General features: G+C 37.0%; 1 protein-coding gene across 1 annotated transcript in view; it reads left to right on the top strand.

Annotated features, from left to right (window-relative positions):
* The window catches only part of COL19A1 (collagen type XIX alpha 1 chain), a gene marked incomplete at both ends in the record, with an annotated part of 178160 nt that extends 156127 nt beyond the window's left edge, over nt 1-22033 (top strand). Inside the window, 15 exons of the mRNA XM_079550583.1 lie at nt 943-987; nt 3160-3210; nt 3299-3343; nt 4122-4148; nt 5363-5416; nt 8828-8872; nt 10206-10250; nt 10357-10419; nt 12677-12712; nt 12860-12904; nt 14347-14517; nt 15281-15347; nt 16455-16610; nt 21578-21655; nt 21897-22033. Of these exons, the coding sequence (XP_079406709.1) occupies nt 943-987; nt 3160-3210; nt 3299-3343; nt 4122-4148; nt 5363-5416; nt 8828-8872; nt 10206-10250; nt 10357-10419; nt 12677-12712; nt 12860-12904; nt 14347-14517; nt 15281-15347; nt 16455-16610; nt 21578-21655; nt 21897-22033 (1065 nt within the window). The remainder of the gene's footprint in view (nt 1-942; nt 988-3159; nt 3211-3298; nt 3344-4121; nt 4149-5362; nt 5417-8827; nt 8873-10205; nt 10251-10356; nt 10420-12676; nt 12713-12859; nt 12905-14346; nt 14518-15280; nt 15348-16454; nt 16611-21577; nt 21656-21896) is intronic.
* Nucleotides 22034-22243: the final 210 nt, after the last annotated feature.

Below are 22243 nucleotides of genomic sequence, written 5' to 3'. Positions count from 1 at the left end.
AATAGAGTATTTTCTCTCTTAATGAAATACTATAAATCCTTCAATTTGTTGCTTGACGTTTCAATCACAAGATGATTTGGAAATTATTTGAATATGATTGTAATTAAAAATGTATATTCTTATGGTGAGTTAATCATTACTGTCATATGCTCAGCTTGACTTTTTCCACCTTAATAATTTTAAATTTGCAGCCTAAGTGTCTCAATGAAGAATGTTATTAAAATCCAATGAAGTGAATGAAAAACTTGGATAGACCTATTCCAAATTATACAGAATTATTAACTGAATCTTAGTGATGAAATTTTGAAAAGATCTTGCTTGGAAATTTTGACATTAAAATGTCTGTATTGCTCAAAGCACCCGCTATTCTGCTGGGGCAAAAACTAAGAAACTTTTTTTCCTGATGTAAGCAGTTCAGTGCATCTCAGCAAAACAGACTACAGCTACAGATAAGCGTTTTGAAGTAAAAGTCAAGAAGATATTCATTATAGCCCTTAACAAAGACCTTTCCTTTACCCAACATGTTTCTGAATAAACTTGTCTTTTTATCAAAGTTTAAGTTTAAAATTAAAAATAAAGATTTATCTGTGGATGATCAAATTGAGGATTGTCTTTAGCAAAACAATATTCAAAACATAAAATGAATTACAGCTTCTATCTATTGATTGCTTAGAAATTTATATGAATTTATATGAAGTATTTCACTACCTTATTGCCACTACTGTTTTGCCATGAGGAAGTTACTACGTGTAAAGCATCACTAACTAACAGAACAAGAGCCTAAATTTGCCTAAAGCTTAAGCAGGATGATTCATTCTTGATATTACCTAGTCCTACTGGCTGTATCTCTTGTTTATTGTCATAATGGCCATCACAATTTGGGAATGGAATAGATCTGAACAACAGTTATATTAAAGTTATATACATCTCTCACTGTGCTAGGGTAGTGAAGGCTCTCCAGGGAAGCCTGGACCACCTGGACCTCCGGTAAGAGATTCTGGCTTACATTTTCGTTATATGTTGGGAATGATATAAGTAAAATGAAATGCACAGGAAGGACGTGGAGCTCTTGGAGTGGGTCCAGAGGAGGGCCACTAGGATGATCAGAGGGCTGGAGCACCTCTCCTTAGGGTAAGGGTTGAGGGAACTGGGCTTGTTTAGCTTGGAGAAGGCAACAGGGAGACCTCATTGTGGCCTTCCAGTACTTGAAGAGAGCATGTAAACAGGAGGGGGAATGGCTGTTTACAAGGGTGGATAGTGATAGGACAAGGGGAATGGTTTTCAGCTGAGACAGGGGAGGTTTAGTTTAGATATTAGGAGGAAGTTTTTTACACAGAGGGTGGTGATGCACTGGAACAGGTTGCCCAAGGAGGCTGTGGATGCCCCATCCCTGGAGGCATTCAAGGCAAGGCTGGATGTGGCTCTGGGCAGCCTGGTCTGGTGGTTGGCGACCCAGCACACAGCAGGGGGGTTGAAAGTCAATGGTCATTGTGGTCCTTTTCAATCCAGGCCATTCTATGATTATGATTCTATGATATCAAGAAGTAGACTGTCTCTCTAAGACATATTAGTAGTGCAGGAAGACAGCAAAGTCTTATTGCAGAATAGTTCAGTATTCCTTTTTTTTCTTGTGATTCATCATTAAATCCAAGTCACCAGTGCCATCTTAGAAATCTGGTCAAACGAATTCTAAAATCCTTGAACACTGAGGTTAATTTATTCACTTTGGATACCTGAGATCAGGTAACCCAGGGAAGTCCATGGAAGGCTTTGAACTGTAGATTAACTGGAACGGTACCTAACACAAAATTAATTCTGAAGAATTAATAACTGAATGACCTCACAATCCCTTATTTTAAATACAGCCTTAGAAATGTCATTCTTTACCATAATTCACAGAATGCTTTGTTTCTAGAATCTAGCTATACTCTAATAATTCTTACATACTCCAGTCTCAAATGCAGCCTACTTCTAGCCTGCAGTAGAAAAAAAAAATCATTCACTTCTGCCCCAAATTTAACCCTAGAGCTGACTTTAGCTAAGAGGACTGTACATTTTTCAGTCCTTGCTTCTCTAAATTCAATCTGTATCTCATGAAAATTCTCTAGAGGAAGTGATGGTTTAGAACTCAGAACATACTCAAAAAATTGGTATAAGGATAGCAGGATAGCAGGATAAAAGTTGTAGCTAGTATGCAATGCAAGAATAACCAGCTAGATCTCTGACTTTCTGTTGTAGCACAAGTTTTCTGTATCTGCCAGATGTTGCATATAAAAGAAGTTTGAGAGCAAAACTAAAGTAAAGCATACTGTATTAATTTGCATCATTAATTATGTATGAAAACTTTCTCATCCTGAAGTTCTTGAAAGTCTTGAAATATGTAAAGTTTTCAGAGCATCGGCTAAGTTAATTTATGCTGGAAACATGTTTTAGGACTTTATTTTCAGTTTAAATGTCTGCCCTTTCCTTTTTGTTTTCAAGTTTTCATTTTTGTACACAAGATTTGTAAACATTCGTAGAGGAAGACTGGCTGGCACGCATATTTACTAAGTCCACTTTAAATATTAACTGGCTTGAATTTGAGAAAACATCTGGATATCTTTTGAGAGCAAGAATTCCACTCAATAATAAGTTGAACACACCTGCATAGTTTGAGCTTTTTGTGTACTAAAAATCATTGGGCCAAATGTGAGTTGGTAGTTCAACCACTGAATCACTCTTCTTAATTCTTTACAGTCTTATCCATTTAACTAGAGTATTAAGCTAGATTTACCATTCAAGCCTTTATGTTCTCAAAACAGTTGAGGCAAACAATTATATGCTTTCTACTTTTTAGTTTAACACAGATTTTTCAAATGAAAACAGTGCTGTCATTGCTTCTATCTGTTGACCAGTTATTATGTAAGAATGTTGAAATGGAATGTACACTGAGAATTTACAGTATCTGGTTTTATAACAAAACAAAAATAAAGTACCAAGCTTACATAGTTGTGTATCCTACTAAGTTCTTACTTATTCATTTCTTATGAAATGTCTGGAAATGTGGAAAAATTGATCTAGAAACCACAGTTTTGCTGATGCATGGGACTTAAAACAGGGCAGTGGTTCTGCCTCTGTAGTTTATAGTTGTGGTGCTTACTTGCTTTTTATGTTTTAAAGGGTGTGCCTTACAATGAAAGAAATGGAATGAGCAGCTTATATAAACTCCAGGTATTTCTGGTATTTCTTTCTTACATACAAAGCTTTTCAATCAACACCTAATTTTGATCCAACTCAACTTTTAAATTTGCTATTACAGGGAGGTGCAAGTGTCGCAAGTTATCCAGGTCCACCAGGACCTCCAGTAAGTATTTAAGAGTAACTTAATTTCTGATATGTAATTAAAATAGTAACGGAGGGGTAACAGACATTTAACTGCATGTAGTTTTGATGAGTACCATGGAACTGGATTTTATATGTAAGAGGTAGAAATTATAACTCATCTAGGAAATGATGTAATAAATGTAATAAATAGTGACATATATAAATGTAATTTTATGTGTTGATCAAACATTTTAGGCTGGGAGAGTAGCTTATTTTGATTTAAATATTTCACTCTAAAGCTATGCTGAATATTAAGTAAAGTCTGCCAAAACAGTGCATAACTTGGTATTGGGCTTGACTGAAAGTATCTTAATGTCCTAAACTGCACAATATACTCCTTATAGTTAGTGATGATCTTGCTATGGATTAAATTATGTGCTGGAAATTAGAAACTCATGAATTCTCAATTCTGTCACTGATTCCTTGCCTATAGCTACAGTGTAGGATGATATGTGAATATGGCAGCAGTACAACATTGTGTCTTTCCAGGCAGTATGCTGCCCTGTGCAGATATCTCGGCTTGTTTTGGTTCTTTGAAGCCCAAGGTGTGCTGTACTTATTTAAGTCCTCTTTCTTACTAGTCTTAAGCAAGTTCTGCTGTTTTAAAGCAGAATTAATATGCTGAGAGGACTGGACTAAATACTGATTGTAAATGCACTGCATTGCCAATTTATATTTATAATGTATTAATATAGAAGAAAATACTATGTCACTGTGTAGTTCTCTAAATGTATGTCTGCTTCTTGTTTGCTTTGCAGGGTCCAAAAGGAGATCCTGGCACCGTGGTACGTACTTTTTGGTCATAATAGAGATTGCCTAAGTACAATTCCCCTTGATTTATTGATGAAGATCAGGAAACCCTGCGAAGTATTGGACAGATCCTTTTTTAAGAAAAATCATGTCCTTTTCACCAAAGTGAGAAAACAGCTATGTCTGCTATTAATGAAAGAAGTGACATCTTCAAGTAAAACGTCTACAGTTCCTTAGGGCTTTTAGAAGTTCATTCAGCCACTAAGATGCTGACTCTTTACCTCTCCAGCTGTTGTCCTGCCTTGAGGTTGTCACTCCTGAGTAAAATACATAAAGAGAGTTAACTGCTGACCTTTAAGAGTATCTGGCTTCACTCACAAAAATAGCTGCAGTGTTAACCACAGCTAGCTCAGACTAACTCAGACAAGCCCAAAGAGATGGGGCAGTTAACATTTTGAAGATTTAGCTAAGACTTAATCTACCGTGAAGTCACATAATCTCCACTCAGCCAGCCAACAGAGAGCTTACAGTTGCTCTTAATGCCTACAAGCTGAATATGTCTTTCTATACCAGCAACCTCTTCCTACTCAAGAAGTTCTTTCTCCCGTACAGGCTCTGGAAAGTGGAATCTGTCAAAGAATTTATAACATCTGCAGAAGGAATTTGCTGTGGTTTTTGATTTAACTGAGATAGCTGGAATACTGAAATTATTAACAGTAGTTCAAATTTCTGTGATAAATTATCTGTTGATTGTCTTAAAAAAAGGAAAAAAAAAAGAGTAATAGAACTTTCCCAGTTGAACTGATTTCTCCACTGCAGAAGTTTTTTGGTTTTCATTCAAAGCCTGAAGACTTGCACAGAGACTTCGCCTGCGTGCCCTTTGTTGCAGAGAAAGGTTTGTGCAAGGAATAGAGTTCTGTTCTGATGCAGTAAATTGAACAGAATTGCTTGGATGTTAGTTCTGTGGTGGATACAATATGCTCACAACATGTGCCTCTGCTGCTGGAAAGTGGTGATTTAGAGCTTGAAAGTGGTGACCTAGAGCTGACATAGGCTTGAAAAAACACAGGAAGGGAGTCTTCCATTACATTCTTAGACAAAATTAAAACAGTATAGCAAAATCTGTCCACTGTTAGCTATTTTGGTAATCTCAAGTTAAATATTCTGCTTTTGCTTACTCTTCCACATTTCTCTTGAACAGTTCAGTGTTTCTAATCTATGCAATCCATTTTAATTTAAAAAAAATCAGGGCGACCCAGGACCAATGGGATTACCAGGTCTAGAAGGACTCCCAGGAGAAAAGGTAAGAGTATTAAAGAAGAAGTTTAGGCTTTTTAATGGGTCTGTCTGCAGCTAACTGATTTCTGAAACCTTATTTGAATTTTTCTGAAAATTAATGTTTCTGTGTGAAAAAGATTTGTATTTTTATCCATATTCCTTTTGTTTTTTTTCCTTAAATGTACACCTAAATCATTTACTTACCCAATATGAAATTCCATTTTCCACAAATGGAAATGTGTGTAGAAAGCCTTGTAGTATGTCTCTAATTCTTGTTCTTTCCTGAGCACCATGTTATGCTTAGAGTCTGTCTGCTTGTTTTAACACTTCGGGCATAGCTACAGGTATGAATCAAAATTTGTACCTGAATTAGTCTAGACCAAGTATGTGAAAAACTTCCATTAAAAAACAAACAAACAAACAAACAAACAAAAACTATTTCAGCTGAGTATAAAGATAGAGGAAATGCTTGAAATAGAAGACACTGATTCCCTATTCCCCACAGTGTTTGATGTGAGGGCCCTATGAACGCAAAGGCAAAACTGATTTCTCAAGACTATTGCTCATTATCTAAAAAGGCCCCTGATTTCTATTTTACTTTTCTTATTGCACTGCCTGTATGAAGCCATCATAGCACATCCTGAACTGTGTCACAATCTCAAGAGCCTTCCTCTTGTTCAAGCGTGCATTCTGGTCCTAGGAAATTACTTTTCCTTGAGCTGGTGATGTTTCAGCCTTTCATGTATCAGTTATGGAGGCTGGTACAAACTTAGAGTAAAGGTTATTATGAAATGCTAAAAAATTTAAGCTTTTTCGTAAAGCATAAAAAGTCCACCAGAGAAATAAAAAAGCCCTGAAAATATGTTTTCTGTCAGTGGAGACACTTTGTTTTGATTTTACCCGTATCTTTTAAGTGTAAGAAGAAATAGTAATCTTTTTGCAATCCAAACACTCAGTTTTTAGGAATTGTATGCTATTCACTTAATACAAAAAAATAGTTTACTGTGACACTTTTCATCAAAAAGCCATATAATCAGAAGTTTATCCATACTATTACTGTGTATTACTACTACTTCTGCAGAGATTATAGGATAACAAACCAAGGTAGGTGACTACACTAGGTTTTTAAATTAGATAATTCTTGCTCTGGAAGACTACAGTTTACAAGCAATTAAGGACAACCTAATTTTAGCATAAACAGACACAGGGAGGTATTACAAACCAGAGACAAAATGGGGACACAAATTAAATAAGGGGAAAATGTAACAGAACAGACTGTATAAACAAGCTAAGTGAGTGCTTGGCCCATTCCCAAAGCCAAAATACCCTTTCTTTAAGTAAATTTAATCTGAATTCCACACTTGTGGTGCAAACAGAATCCGAGTCTGCCTGCCATTCCCAACTGTACAGTGCATGCTGGCTTTTAATTTAGAGCTACAAGATACATCAGTGCAGCAGAATGCCTTATTGCATAGACAGTGCCAGCTGTAGTTTTGTGATAATGTCATGAGCTGGCTGAAAACATTTGTGCCCTCAGGATAAAATTAGCCTTCCCTCAGCTATGCTGACACAGTGATTTTGCAGTTGTGCTGTGCATCACATTTCTAAATGCAAGGGCAAGGGGAAAAAATTTCAAGGGAAGTGTTGAGGATTTCTATCTTTACTCTCACACACTGCCAGCACCTAATGAACCCCACTGTGTATATAAATTCTGGTTACGGAATCACCATGCAGCATGGAGGCACTGCTGAAGCCAATGAGCCCTGCTAAGTACCACAAGTACTTGACTACTCTAAAGGTGCTCATAAATTTTTCACTGAGAGGGAAACTTGTATTGTGTGACTTCTCTTTGTCTCCTGAGCAAGAGAGGTTGAACTGTGAGCAAGCTTCTCCCTCTAGACCCAAGGTCTCGTCTGTTTTGGTTTAGTTTCATTTGGTGATACTGCTCTGATCTGCTTTATTATGTGGGCAGTGTGTCAGAGTGAATGTGCCTTGCAAGGCCATGCGCTTTTCATTAACTAACCCCTTTGGGCTGGCAGGCAAATCAGAGAGCACTCCTAATTTGTAGAGGTTACTCCCAGTTGCCAGTGCAGGGAAACTGGCTGCCAGCCTCTGGCTCCTCAGCCAGATTCAATTTATTTGGTTCAGAGTTAGGTGTTATGTGGGCAGTGTCAAGTTTTTAGTACTGCAGTTGTTCTGTCACAAATGTGATAGGCAGCAAGGTTTTAACTATGCTCTGTTGTCATGGGGTCTGAAAACCCTAAACGTAAAAACAAAACAGAATTTGTATTCATCTGTCTTGAACAGTCCTGCACTGCATTTCTTAGTCTAGTGCTGCATAATTGGTTCAGAAAACTGAGAAGTTACTGTTACCTAGAATTGATATTTTCCCCTATACTGTAGCTCTGATGTGAGGCTCTCAAAACTGTTTATAGGCATTAACTTGTCTTCTCTCTATGCTATTTATAATGTAGTTAAGTGTTTCCAATTACAAGCATTATTGTTTTATCACCTGAACAAAATGATGAGAACGACACAAAATATCTCCTTGAGCTTTTCTACACAAAACAATGTGACTGTAGCTGTGCTGGCAGAGTTTTTGCAAAACAGCTCTGGGTAATGTAAACTCAGCTCAAAAACTATTCTCCTGTTTGTATGGCTTCAGCTGCGTCAGGGCTTTCCTGACATGATTATAGAGACCTGGGGTCTGATCTTCTTACATTTTTAAACAACGTTATCCTAGCAGAGTGCATTTTTACAGATTGATGCATGTCAGCAATGGGATAGGGCAAATCTTGCTGTAGAGTTTCACCTCTGGTCAGCTCCATCCATCTGCTTTGAGTTATAGTCTTCACAGGAGATAAAGATGAATTTGCACTCACACCTCGTCAACTCCAGCACGAAATCCATTCTCTTAGCTTAAATTATTGATGAAGGTATCTCTGTGATAAAGGAAACTTTGTGCTTAAAAGACCACAGCACAAGCAAATCAAGGATACTGAGTTGCATGAAATGGCTGAGAGCAGAGCAGGAAGGCAAAAGGTTCTTTAAAAGGTGAATCTTAAATAGCGGGGTCTTGATAGGATAGTGAATTGCAATGTGTTAATTTTGGTTATGTGTTATGTGTTAATTTTGGTTAAATGATTATTACTTAAAAAGCCTCAGATAAATCATCCCATTTCCAGGAAGGTCTCGAACAGAATGTAAAGGATAAGGTGTAAGTTCTGACAAAAGAACCTAAACAAGGATTTCTGTTACTTGCTCAAGTCTGTAAAATGAGTCAGTGTCAGAGCTAAATGCTAGCGTTTAGCAGAGCCCAGCTCTTGACTTCCATTTCAGCTCACTGCATAATTCTTCCTAAGGTTTTAATCAGGATCCATGAATGAGCTCCTGTTTTCAGTGTTACCATTTAAATAATGATTTATCTTTTCTTCAGGGTGACCGTGGACCAGCTGGCACACCAGGAGTAGCAGGGATACCAGTACGTATATTCATTAAAGAAATCTCATTTTGTTACAAGAACCTGAAAAAAAGTCAAGCAAGGTGCTTAGCTGTAATCTTACTTACTGTTTCTGGGAGCTCGTAACAAGTGACGTATGGGCAGATATGAGAATGACATATTTTTCCTAAAAGAATTAGAATTTTAAGACTTCTGAGGGCTCGGAAATGGAGTGAATACATGATAAAGCTTGAATTTGAAGTTGTATATTCTCATTTAAGAAATATTCTTCTCATTGCCTCAGCTTTATAGAGATAAATTATAAAGTCATTTTCTGTGTTCTTGGGCATACATAAATTTCCAGGCATCTGTCTATCACAAAGAAAAAATATGAACATTAGTTAATGCAATGCACAGCAATCTGCATTTCAAATCAATCAAACATTTGCTTTAAGGGACATACTTTGATAGTTATTTACATGTTGTATTCAAGAAGTTTCTGAAAGTCAGTCTGAAGCTTTGTTGTAGGTGAAAGTAAATGTAACTAATGATAAATTGAAATTATAATTGTTCATTTGTGTTCCTAAAGGAAATAAAGACAAATTTTCTTTAGATTGCATTCACAGTTTAATAAATGTATACATATTTGTATTTCAGGAGGCAGTATGAAGCTATTTATATTCAAATACATTCATTATTAAATTTGGACAGCTACCAATCCATTCAAGAGCTGTGTTTAAATTATAAATGTGTTTCATGAAATAAAGAGAAGTCTGTATCTATGCAATCCCATTTCCATTAGCACCTAATTTAGTGTATTTACTGTGATTTCTAAGAGAGAACATTAGCTTAAGTAGCTTAATGTACTTAAGTTCTCCTAAAACAAGGTAAAAACTCACATTTAAAGGAAGAAGATAATTTTTTCTTTGAGTTTTATAGCCTGTGTAAAGTTTCAAAGTTTGTTGCTCTGTAATGTATTATATATACACTGTGAATCAATAATGCATTAGCTAGTTGGGTTCATCATAATTGTTCATTCCCTGTGTATTTCCCACTGGGTATGTTTCAGGTCTTACTGTTGTTGCTTTCTATTCTAGTTGGATGTGAAATAGTTATTGACTTCCTTTCATCACTGATGAAGTTGCATTCTTTTGCTTACATTTAACTCTAGTAAGATCCATTGAAAAGAAATTATTTGCTTTACCATTTTATGCTAAGTTCTATTATTAAAGATTTATTTTTTCTCTTTTAAAGCATTGATTGAGCTGTAATGTGAGCATTTCACTCAAATGTATATCCTGTCTTAGTTTTGACCTAAGATAAATTGATGTTTTTCTTCACAGCAACTTGAATTTCTAATATTCTCTTCTTGCAGGGAAAGCCAGGATCTCCAGGATCCCCAGGATTGCCAGGAGAACCTGTAAGTACAGATTTGAGTTCTAGACTACTGTGCTAATACAAAAATATATTGAATATTGAATGCAAGATTTTACATGCAGATTCATTTGTGTTTTCTTTTTACTTAGGGTGAAAGAGGACCCATAGGAGATACAGGCTTCCCTGGGCCAGAAGGACCACAGGGAAAACCAGTGAGCAATTTTATCTACATTCATTAGGAAAATATGCATCTTAGTTTATGACAAGTTTCGAAAGAAATTAGAGTACATCCTGTTTTGTATTGGGCTTGATCACTTCTGAAGAACATTCTAGAGTTACAGTGTTCAATATGACCGTCTAGTCAAGAATTCTTTTCATATAGAGTGTGATGTGTTTATGTTTTAATAGCCAATGTTACTGAGATCCTTTGGAGGTTAACTGAGATCATTTTGAACGTCACTTGGATCCTGTTGACTTGAATGATCCCTTAGCAGTTTTTCAGAATGAGAATATTAACCCAAGAGCTCAGCACACTCTGCTGAGGATAGAGCAACAAAATGCATTCATAGTTTCAATTATGCAGAGAACTGTTGGCTTCATGACTCTGAATACACATTACTGTTCTTCTACTCGTAATGCAACATCATGTCTGAAGCACATACTATTCTCTGAGGATATGTTTGATCAGATCTCTTTATTTAAAATGCACTGTAGTCAGCAGTGTATTGTAGCACTGTCTGAGCTAGTTTAAAACAGTCTAGTTCATATTGCAGAAGTAGTTCAGCTAGGATAGCTCAGAACTCCCTCCCCCTGAGCACGGTGTTGCAGTGACAAGCATGAGAAGTGCACCATTTCGGATTATTACCACATCTCCACTCTATTCTTCTCTCTTGAAAAAGACCATTTCTGTAATTTCTGCAGCAAACTGGCCCAATTTAAGGAACAGCTTGAAAATCTGTATCACTAATAAAATTTTAAAGTGCCTGCTTTCGTGAGCTCTGTCAGGATGCTACAACAGTGAGCTGCTCTGCAAGAAGAAGCAATTGAGCTGAGGGCAGGAACAAGATGGGGTCATGGACACACCAGCAAGGGATGCAGGTCCACAGTGACCTTAATCATTCAAAACCAAGCTTTGCAGTATGAAAAAGAAGGAAATATTGCTGATTCCTTTGCCTATCCAAGTCTTCTTTTTCACTCATGCAACATAGCTCTAAGTTTTCTGTGTATGCAGGTTCTGGCCTTGTAGATCCCATCAACATAAATAGTGACAGAGCATTTGTCTTGCACTTACCTGGTGTTGAGCAATTGTTAAATTACTCTGTGACGTTATTTGGCCCATGCCACCCAGCACATTCTGAGACAATGTCATGTTCCAGGCTGGGGAAAAATGTGAGTCTGAGACTGCTTTCAGTGTGCATTTTGAGTAAGACTGCCCTCTTTTGGGCAGGAAAAAATGTTTTGACCAGCAGGTGGAAGCTGTGGCGTGTCACAAGTCCTAATGGCCAATGAACAGATCTGGACATTTATTGCTGAGGTCTAATCTCTGTAACAGCAGAGGCTAATAGGGCAGTTAGGACTAATGCTTATCATAACATGAATCTCTTCTGTCATTGTACAATGAACTAGGACTTGTAGAGTATCTGTACAGCTCCATATTCCACGTTTGCAGAATTTTGCTGTAGCTGGTCATTTGAAGTTGCATGTTCATTACAACTGATACTTATCTTGTCACTGAAGATATTTTTTGCGCTGCTCTCTCAGTTCAAATGTAATCTGCTTGCAGTTCAGCATGGCCTCAAGCTTTTTTGTAGCACATTCCCGAAGAGTGTTTGTGAGTGTTTCGACACTGTAACCATGTAAACTTCTGACTGCAGCTTTAGAATGTGTACTGATACCATCTGTCACGGAGTTGACCAGATCAATCTATGTCCGTGACAGGGGCGACAGGCCTCTGCCCTCCCCCCCCACCCCAGTCCCACAAAAACGGGAAGGAAGGAATGGAGGAAAAGAGCAGCGGCAACAATCTATGGAGGAAAACTTATTTTACTATAATATCGGAATACAAGATAACACAATATATACAATTTAATTGAAATTGAGATTAATAAATCAGACAAGATGAGAGAGAGAGAGTTCCTGGGACCGAGTCAAACCTGAAAAGCTTGGAACGGCTAGGAAAGCACCCTCCAGCACCCACTGCAAGGCAGCAAGAGAGCGCCCCCCCCACCAGGAAGGGCCAGATCCCATGACTGCTGTAATGTACAGGGATAGATATTTGGAACTGGGGCAGTGATACTTTAATGCCCCGTACACTACATGATGTTTTGATGTGGAATACTGAAACCCAAAAACAAAAAATAAAAACAAAAAAAACATAGAACCATGACACCATCTCTAACCAGTGAGCTTTACACTTGTTTTCGAAATACATATAAATAATTATTAATTTTTTTTTATTTTTTTTAATAGGGAATCAATGGAAAAGATGGACTGCCAGGTCCTCCGGTAGGAAACCATGCTTTTGCATTTTAGTATATTTAATTGTTCACAAATAATGCAGCTGTTAATCCTAGTAGTTGTTTTCAGTTCAGCTGAACACACAACAAAGCCTTTAAGCAATATATTTAATCTCTTTCAAAAACAATTTTTCAGGGTGCTGTGGGGAGACCAGGAGACAGAGGGCCCAAAGGAGAACGTGTAAGTCCCTTGTTTTAATAACTTCTTTCCTTTTATCTGTGTATCCAAACACCTCATTAGCACATATTTTATAGTCACAACCAACCTATTAATTTTCTGTGAACTATAGGTGACAATAAGCATCCCATGAACCACTGTGAGAAACTGAATTACTTTCTGCATTTAGAGAAAAACACCTTTACAGACCTTCTAATGCAGATGACCTGGGCAGTGTAAATTGTTGATGAAAGTTAGAAAGTAGATAATCCCCTTGTGTGTGATGTAGTCAAACTTTGAAAGCTTTCCTCATTTTATCCTTGAGATCTTTGCATGTCACAAATGCAAATGCAATAAAGCAATTCAAGTGACAGTGGTCTTTGTTATATCTTTAGTCATAGCTGTTAAAGAGCTCTGATTCACTGGAAATAGTACAGATTTGGAGGACAGATGGGTGATAAAAATGGTAGATAACCTCCTGCTTTCATCCTTAGCTTTCTCTCCATCTTTTTTCTTTTCAGTCTTAGCATGTCATGTAAATACAACTTGTGACTGTAACTACACTTTTATCATTTTATCAGTTAGTCATGTTTCAGATTTGAATAAAGTTTACCAGTACTTGCTGTAGATTAAAAATCCAATTCATTCCATTTATTTGCTTCTCATAAATGTGGATTCTAGGTTTATCTTGTAATAATGCAGGCAGTTCCTAGTGTTGTTTGCTCCTTATGGTGGAACTTGTCATTAGCTTAAGTGATGCAGCAAGGACAACCAGTGACCCATAAGAGATGTCAGCTGTTTGTTAACAATCTGAATGCATGACTTGCTGCACTGTGCTCCACAGATATAGCTCAGTGAACTAACAGCTAATATATTAAGCCCTTCTAAAAGATTTAATTCACTACAAATAAAACAAATTTAAATTACATCTCAGCCATGATAGAGGCTAGCCAGAGCATCAACATTTAGTATATTTTGTTTGCAGAGAAGTTACTCATTTGAAGTGTATGTGTATATCTGTTATTTCTTTGATTAACAGGTTTGAATACAGGCAAAAATAAAATATTATGCATCTAGGGAAATTTGAAGGAAAAAAAAAACAACTGATACCCTATGCCTGGGAGAATTTGAGCACCCAAATTCTGCCTGTACCATATTAGACACCTCTAGATGAATGAGGTCTATAAATGTTCCCCACCAAAATTCTCTCCTGGAAAACTGGGTTGCAGGGTCTAGCTACGTTTTGTCATTGGCTTCAACATTAAAAGCGCAAGAAAACAAAACATTGCTTGCTGTGTTTTCAGAGACAAGGATTAGCCTGTAAATCAGCTTCACTGCAGAATTTAGTTGTCTAATAAGAATCAATTTCTGAACAAGAAAAATGTTACTCTTTAGGATTCTTGGCAGCTCTTCCCAGCTGGTTCCATTGTGTGCAGTGGTTTTCTTTACGCTTTTTTTTTACTCAGGGAGATCAGGGTATTCCAGGAGACAAAGGTCCACAAGGTGAAAGAGGGAGGCCTGGCCCATCGGGAGAAAAGGGGGCCATGGGGCCTATTGGGCCACCAGGAGACAGAGGCCATCCAGGATCACCAGGTCATCAAGGTCCTCCAGGTTCACCAGGCCCCCCAGGTTTCCTGGTAAGAAAATAAAAAGTTTTTGTTAGTTGCTTGCAAAGTCAGAAGAGATGAAGGTAGCATGTGCTGAGCAGTGGGAATCCAATCAAGCAATGCTACATTGTCATAAAAACTACGATATCACTGAGATGACTAATATTTGCAAATGCTAAAGAAAAATAGGCAGGAAATGTGATTCTCAGTGACAGAGAAACAGGTATTTGAAAAGACAATGAAGTGCTTCCTGTCAGCTGTGTATACTTTGGTTTATCTCCATGTAAGCATATGTATGCACAGATGCGGTGAATTCATTTCAGTTAGTAAGAGGCCCTGAATCAGATGGAATAAAGATCTAAAAATCTTTTCTAACTAAATTACTGGTCCTGTGATACAGTTTTATTTCATTGGCTTTACGTGAAAGTAGTCCCATGGGGGTGAGAAGTTGGCAAATGTTATACAAAAGGCTACTGAAGTAAAGAAACATCACTGGGTTTCCTTATGGTCCTACACAAATTACTTTCATAACATATACATGCTGGTCATCCAGATAGGTGAGTGCCTTTATAATATTGTAATTTATTTGCAGTAAAGTCAACTTTGTGCCTAAGAGTGTAAAATAAATTTTAGCATGTTTAATTTTAGCTTAATATTTAATTTAATAATTAATAAAAATCAGCTTGGGGCTGTTTTCAGCTTTTTTTTTTTTTTAATTGTTATTTTTGTAGCATCATATAGTGTTCTCTGCGTTTATCTTCCAACATATATTGCCTTTTTGTTTCCTCATCAGACTGATACTGTCTCACTTGAAGAACTAAAAAAATATATCAAACAAGAGGTTCTTAAGGTTTTTGAAGGTAAGACAAAGAAGTCTTACATAGCTAGATGCTAATGTTAAATTCTCTTCTAAATGTTTTTACTTTCCAATAACTTTTATATACATTTCTATACATCATCTAATGTACATGGTACATAGTACTTGCTGAATTGCTATAGGTATGCTTAGCTGCTGTTTGTCTATTTAGTACAGTTATGTTCAAACAGTTACTAGTTGAAATATGTTACACAGTGCTTTCTTATGTAAAAAATAAGCATTAAAAGATTAGCTATCAAAGATAAGCATGTGTCACACCAGCTACACATTGGTACGTATTCCATTTTGTACACTTCACCAGCTGTTGCTAGAAATCTTCTGGTTTGGGCTTTGTTTCATTTTGTCTGTCTTCTGTCATCTTACTTTGTTTTTCTTTGTTTGATACCCACACTCTTTTTTTCACTGAAATTCTTATCTTAAATCTTAAAATTCCACCAGAGTAAATGCCAGATCAGGTGTGGAATGCTTAGTTAAGTTTCCGGGTTAGCTGTGAAGGTCTACATCTAAGGAGCACTAAAATGCTAGCAAGTATGCTTTGTTCCATGAGTATGAACAGTTCATGCTGTTCATACTGAAATGTCTGCAGTAGTAATGTTTGCTGAGTTGTTTCCTTTTTTGTTGTTGTTGTTTTGTTCGTTTGTTTTTACAACTATTTCTAGGGTTTAAGCACATCCCAAGAACTGCTCACATTATTTGAGTTTTACTTTGGGGTTTAATATGAGTTATAAAAATACCCTGTCATAGGGATGTTAAATGTTAATTATTCTGTCTTCCTGTGTTTTAAGTACTTCAACAAACAGAAGTTAGAAGTCTTTTAAGATACTGAACTACATCAATAGAATACAGTACAAATTTTGTGCAAATTCATTGAGATTATCGCAAAGGGTGAGGACTCAAATATGAAGTCAGTTGGAACTGAAGATCCTGGTACTTACTGGAGCATTTAATACCCCGAACTATTGACATTTAGGAGGATTAAACATCTTACTTCCAGAAATTTACTTGGCTGGAGCTTTGGGAATTATTTATTTTAATGTATTTTGTGAACAGATTTCTTACCATTTTTTTCTTGTGTCCTTTGTTATTGAAGAAAGGATGGCTCAGTTTATGTCCCAGTTGAAGTTGCCTGCCGCATTGCTTGCCTCCCAAGCTCATGGGAAACCAGGACCCCCAGGAAAAGATGGCTTACCAGGGCCCCCAGGAAAGGATGGTTTACCAGGACCACCTGGGGAACGTGGGATTCAAGGTAGGAATTCCAAATAATCACCTCATAAATTAAACCTTGAAATCTTTATACACTTGCTAATGATTATTAAATAAGCCAAGATTACCTACCTAGCTTTCTAATGATTAACTTTTAAAACGGTACTTATTTTTTTCCAGACTAGATCTAAGTATTAACCCATAGTAAATGTGTGGATTTTACTGATTTAAAACTCCTAATCAGTGCATTTTATTCTAATAATTTTATAAAGTTTATCACTGACAGATGTCTAAAACTGGCAGATATCTGGAGTAGTGTAGAAGTTATTTTCTCTCCAAAATAATTGAACACATCAGAAACAGAGCCAGCACTCTATTGTAATTGTTTACATTGTGTCCCATATTGAGAGACCGTTTAATTTAAGAAACAAAATTTGATTTCCGAGTGCTTTCAGCTCTGATCCTGAGACAGCACAAGGGAGGAAAAATTGAAGGCAATTACTGTTCTTTAGCAGGCAGTGAAAACTGAAATATTGCAGCGTACATCTTTCTTACTATGAAGTAATCTATTGTCACAAATCAATTTCAGACTGATCAAGTTTTCATTCTGCTCCAAATGGTAATTTGTAGAATGAAATGCAGTCAGACAAGACAGTATAGGACTCTCATTGCACTGAACTGTCCTTCACTGCAAACTTAGCATCAAGGAATCCAAGACCATCATAGCTGTGTTCTACTGTGGACTCAGCCTATCCGAGATTAAAAGAAAGAGAAAAAAAGAATGAAAGAAAAAAATAATTTACAGATTAATAATATTTTGTGGGCAATATGTAAATTGCAGTTTATCTGTAGGTAGTTCTTTATTATTATCTTTTGTTAGTTTGGTCTGCTCTGGAGTCAGAGCAAGTCAGACTGGAATGAAGAACATGAAAGCAAAACTGAAGATGTGTGGATCCTAAAGCTATCAGAAGAATAAGGACTTACTAACACTGATAAGCGCAAACCCCTGACAGAAGCTCAGAATGAGAAGAACAAGAATAAAGGATCAAGGAAAACAGTAAAAGGGTTAGAATCTTGCAACACTGACTTCATCATTAACTGAATATTCAGATCACTGCAAACAGTAGACTTTAATGACAGTGGCAGATTTATCAGTGATAATGTATGTGGTGAATAGTCTCAGATGCTTCTGGGAAGTAGAACATTGTAATAGGCTTCATTTCCAGCTAGTGAGCATCAAGAGTAAAGATGATAGCTATGCTTGAAAAAAAAAAAAAAAAGAAAAAAAAAAGAAAATAAAGCTGCTTTTTTGTGCCTTGTGCTTAAGTAAAGGTAGTGCACAGAATTCCCATTTCTTTTATCAATATACTCAATAGTCTTTTTACGTTACTAAGAGTTAAACTAAGTGAGAAGCATTTACCTCTCTTTTTCTATAATTATAAAAGAAAATTACTTTTTTCCATTTGATATATCAAAAGATATGAAACTGTACTGCAAAGAAGAAAAGAAAACCAAAAATTTGTCTTGCCTCCTTATTACACTGAGAGAGCTTACCGTGAGAGAAGCACACTTACGAATACAGTTCATGCATCTCCCAGTAGTGCCTGTGCCTGTCATTGTTAGCACCAACAGCTAAAGAATTTCACTCTGAATCTCTGAGCGGACTGAAAAGCACCCTTGCATATTTCAGTTCATTTTCAGCCACAAAGGATGAAGCAGACAAGATTGTTTTACAGGAACTTGTTCAATTGACTGCAGTTATTTAACTGGATATTTAAACTCTAATTATACATTAATTACAGTCCGTTAGAGAAAACTTCCTTGTGACATTTTTGCAGCCCAGAGATACATACTGTCTTTTATGTTAATATGGTGCTTTTTCTCAAACAAAAAGAAACATTCAAACTCATTAAGCTTCACTATTTCTATCAAAATAGCACCAAGGAATTGAACATCCCCGCTCAGGAAAGAAAAATACTGTCTGATAAATAGTGAAAATTCCTTGTCTTTATTGTTCACCCTTGTCATAAAATGTATGTATTTTAGTATAGTTATTAACTTATGTGTTGGAAGCATCTAGAAACTGTGGTTGACATCATGAACCCCTTGTAGTGGATGTTGTCCAGGCACTATCACTCTTCTGAAATAGCTGCACTGGCTTAACCTGTTACCTCCTGTAAACTGCTTTTTGTTTTGTAGGGTGAAGTTAACTTGGTTTACTTTGACTAGACGTTCAGTTGCTACCTCTCAGCTGCAAGGTTGCTTTGCAGTTTTTTGCTTTTAAGATTGCAGTGATACGCAGAGTATTTGTGCAGTGTAATACTGTGGATACTTCAGAATCATTGTTCTTTGTCACATTAGTGTGTTTGCTTATGATTGTATCAAAAAACCTCTGATTTCTCTAGATACTGGCATGCTGGTTTCAGCTATCTGTAGAACAAGGTCTCAGTAATGTAGTTAGAACACTTTTGGAGCTGTTTAAACGTGATGGCTTTTTACTTCTATAATGCATAGACACAAGCTTGCATCATTTCCAAGTAAAGCTGAGGGTGTTACAACAGTGACGTTCTGACTGTCAAATCTGTAGTTCTGATATCACTGAACCAAAAGCTCTATTTTAGCTGTGGCCACTCAATCTGTGAACAGCAGGAGAATGCTTCTGTCTTAAAATACATCCTTGCTACATACTACTACCAAGTGTTTACCATATTACCCATCCTGGGTACATGTTTACATGCAACTTTTGTGTTGCAGAAATTATAACTAAACTTCTAGAACCTACGTGAAAGGATTTGCTAAGATCTTTTGAATTGAGCAGTTCCTCTTACTGGAATTGTAACTCTACCAGTAAAAATAGGCATGTGCCTTTATGTTAAAAACAATAAATCAAAATCTAATTTTAGTGTTTGGTAATATTTTTCTTTAACTATGTATGAGTTTGTCACTTTAAGCTCAGAGAGAAGGTGATATTACTTCCAGAAGAGTAATCATGGACCTAATTCTGAGCAAATATACCTCATTTAAAATCCAGTATTTTACTGCTAAGGTTACATACTGCATTGTTAGACTGTTTACGTACAGGCCTATTTACTGATATGCTTATGTTTTGTTAAATGAAGCCTTATTTTTAGAAAACATACCTGGAAATTTTGTATTAACTCTCAGTGTCAACAGAACATCTGCCAGTATGTACCACCTACAACTTTGCATATGTATTCAGATACAGCCAGTAATTGTTTACACTACCCTTGTTCATACATTTGCATAGTCAGGCTGCTGTTTGTGCTACTTTTTTTCTTCCTTATTGTCTTGAATTCCATTGATGTTTGCGGAAACTTTTGGTCTATCTCAATCCCTTTTCAAGTGCATTGTGTCAGATATCTACAGTAATGGTTATCATGGACTTGGTAAATGTGATGCATCGTAAATGTGGTTTCTCTCTTTTTCCCAAAACAATGATCAGTGACAGCACTACTTTGTAAAATTACAATTAACTGGATTTGTAGTGAGAAATGTACTTTAATTATCTATTGTAAACTAAGAAATACAGAGATCTATAATAAATAGGAAATGTAATAGATCCTGTGGTTGTGTGATTGAGCTTCTCAAGCAGTAGCCACTACTATGTGTTACACAAGGTTTTCGGAACAACTAACTTGCTATAGTTATAAACGCTCCTACAGTTGTTGAAAAGAAAATCAGTGGTCACAGCTGAGTACAAACACATTCATATTGACTTTTCTGAGTTCTTGTAGCCTATGTGCCTATATGCTTTTGCACTTCTGTTTAACACAACTCAGTAACCAGAATGCACGATTTGTTTGTTTCTCTGTAAGTTTTTAAACACTTCATTTCCATTTGTTGTGTTGTGCATGTCACCCTGCATGCCTTTCATAATGTTTTTTGCCTCTGTGGAGTGCTAAGAGATAATTGATAAAGGATACTTGATACACCGTCTTGAAATCCAGAATGCCACCTGCTACCAAAATCTGTAGTAAGCCTGCATTTAACAGAAGGTTTGAGTACTGTGTACCTTTCCTCTTGCATTGTGTCTGTTGTAACAAGCTTGAATTTGTACCCACAGCAATTGAAATAGTTTCCTTCTAGATTGCCTTGTAAAGTAGCACTGTTGCATTACTGCAGTACACTGACACACAACCTCTGCTTTCTATCTGCTGGTCATTCATGAGACACTAGGTGGACTGACTGCACTATGCTGACTGGTCAGCTGTGCCTCTTCTCTTTTAATTCAGAGTAAGCTACATCTCTTCACAAGAGGAGGTTTCTTGTGTGACATATGTGACACAGGAAATAGACTGGTCCTGGAACCAGAGCTAATTTAATTCCAAGTGTGATCAGAAGTTGGCAAAATCATCTTTAATATTTGTCACCTTATGTGCCAAATTCTGGGGTGTTTGGGAGGGTGTTATCCTTGTTAACAATGTATAGGTACTTGGGTCAAAGAAGGCTTTCTGTACTAGAACCCATACTCTGCACAAGCTCCAAGAACAACTTCTAAGAGCAGGTGCATTACAATAGGTATGGAGATCTTCTCACACATATAGAGGAATATCCAAGCACACAGCTTCCAGCTGGAACGCAGATGTCCTTCTGGTTGGTGCTTTGTATCACATCATCAAACAGATAACACTGGAGCAGAATATGCATTCTTACCTTTTTTTACAGGAACTTCAGGAAGGTAACTTAAAATCTTTGGGAAAGGTTAGTAGAAAGGGCTAGTAAATACAGCAAGAGTCCTCTGGCAGAGGATGTAACAGTTACAGCTAGAAATTGGCATGTTTTCCAGAAAGAATATAGGAATGGAGTAAGTGTCTCAGAAAATATTGCTAGTGTCAGGGGAAAAAAGTGAAATGAGTAGGTGTTGTCCTACACAAACACTAAACATAAACAATTATGTTTATCTTGATAATTTCTTGTCAACAAGGTCCTCAGAGAATTACTGTTTATAATAAGAGAACACTTTTATTTTTATATCTCTCTTCTGTGCAGGTTATAGAGGACAGAAAGGGGAAAGAGGTGAGCCTGGAATTGGACTGCCCGGTAATCCTGGACCTCCTGGCCATGCAGGTACAAGTCTGCAGATATATTTTATGCTATTGTTATTTATGAACTAACATGCCTTTCTCTGGGTTCTCACACCAGTTTTACATCAGGGAATTTCCTTCTGGTTTTGCTATAACATGGGGTTGGATACACCCGCTTTCTTGCACATGAGCTGGTATGAAGCTAACATTCAGGGATGTATTGCAGGAAGGCCACTGCATGTGCTCTGGAGGGGACTGTGCTAATTCTGACTTTATTTTACCAGCTGCTGGCCTGCCAGGCCCTCCAGGAACTCCAGGGTCACCCGGACCACAAGGGCCACCTGGACCCAATGGAAGATGCAATCCAGCAGATTGCTATTACCATGTGTCACAGACCCGGCCACGCACCAGTGGGAAATAAAACTCTCTTCCATAGACACTTGGGTTCACAATCACTTTTCACTCTTCTTGATAAGTTAATTTAATCTTTGAAATACTTGGTGCATTTTTTGTCCCCGTGACACTGCATGATCTATAGATAATTTATAAGGCACGGAATTGAGCCTTTGTCTCTTCTATCTGCAGTGTCATAATTACGATAACATTTATTTTCCAGAGTGCATTCCATGTG

This window comes from Tetrao urogallus (genome assembly GCF_951394365.1).
Source record: "Tetrao urogallus genome assembly, chromosome: 2".
In the NCBI taxonomy this organism is placed as follows: Eukaryota; Metazoa; Chordata; class Aves; order Galliformes; family Phasianidae; genus Tetrao; species Tetrao urogallus.
The sequence above is the reverse complement of the archived record's forward strand: the minus strand, read 5'-3'. Positions and strand labels throughout refer to the sequence as shown.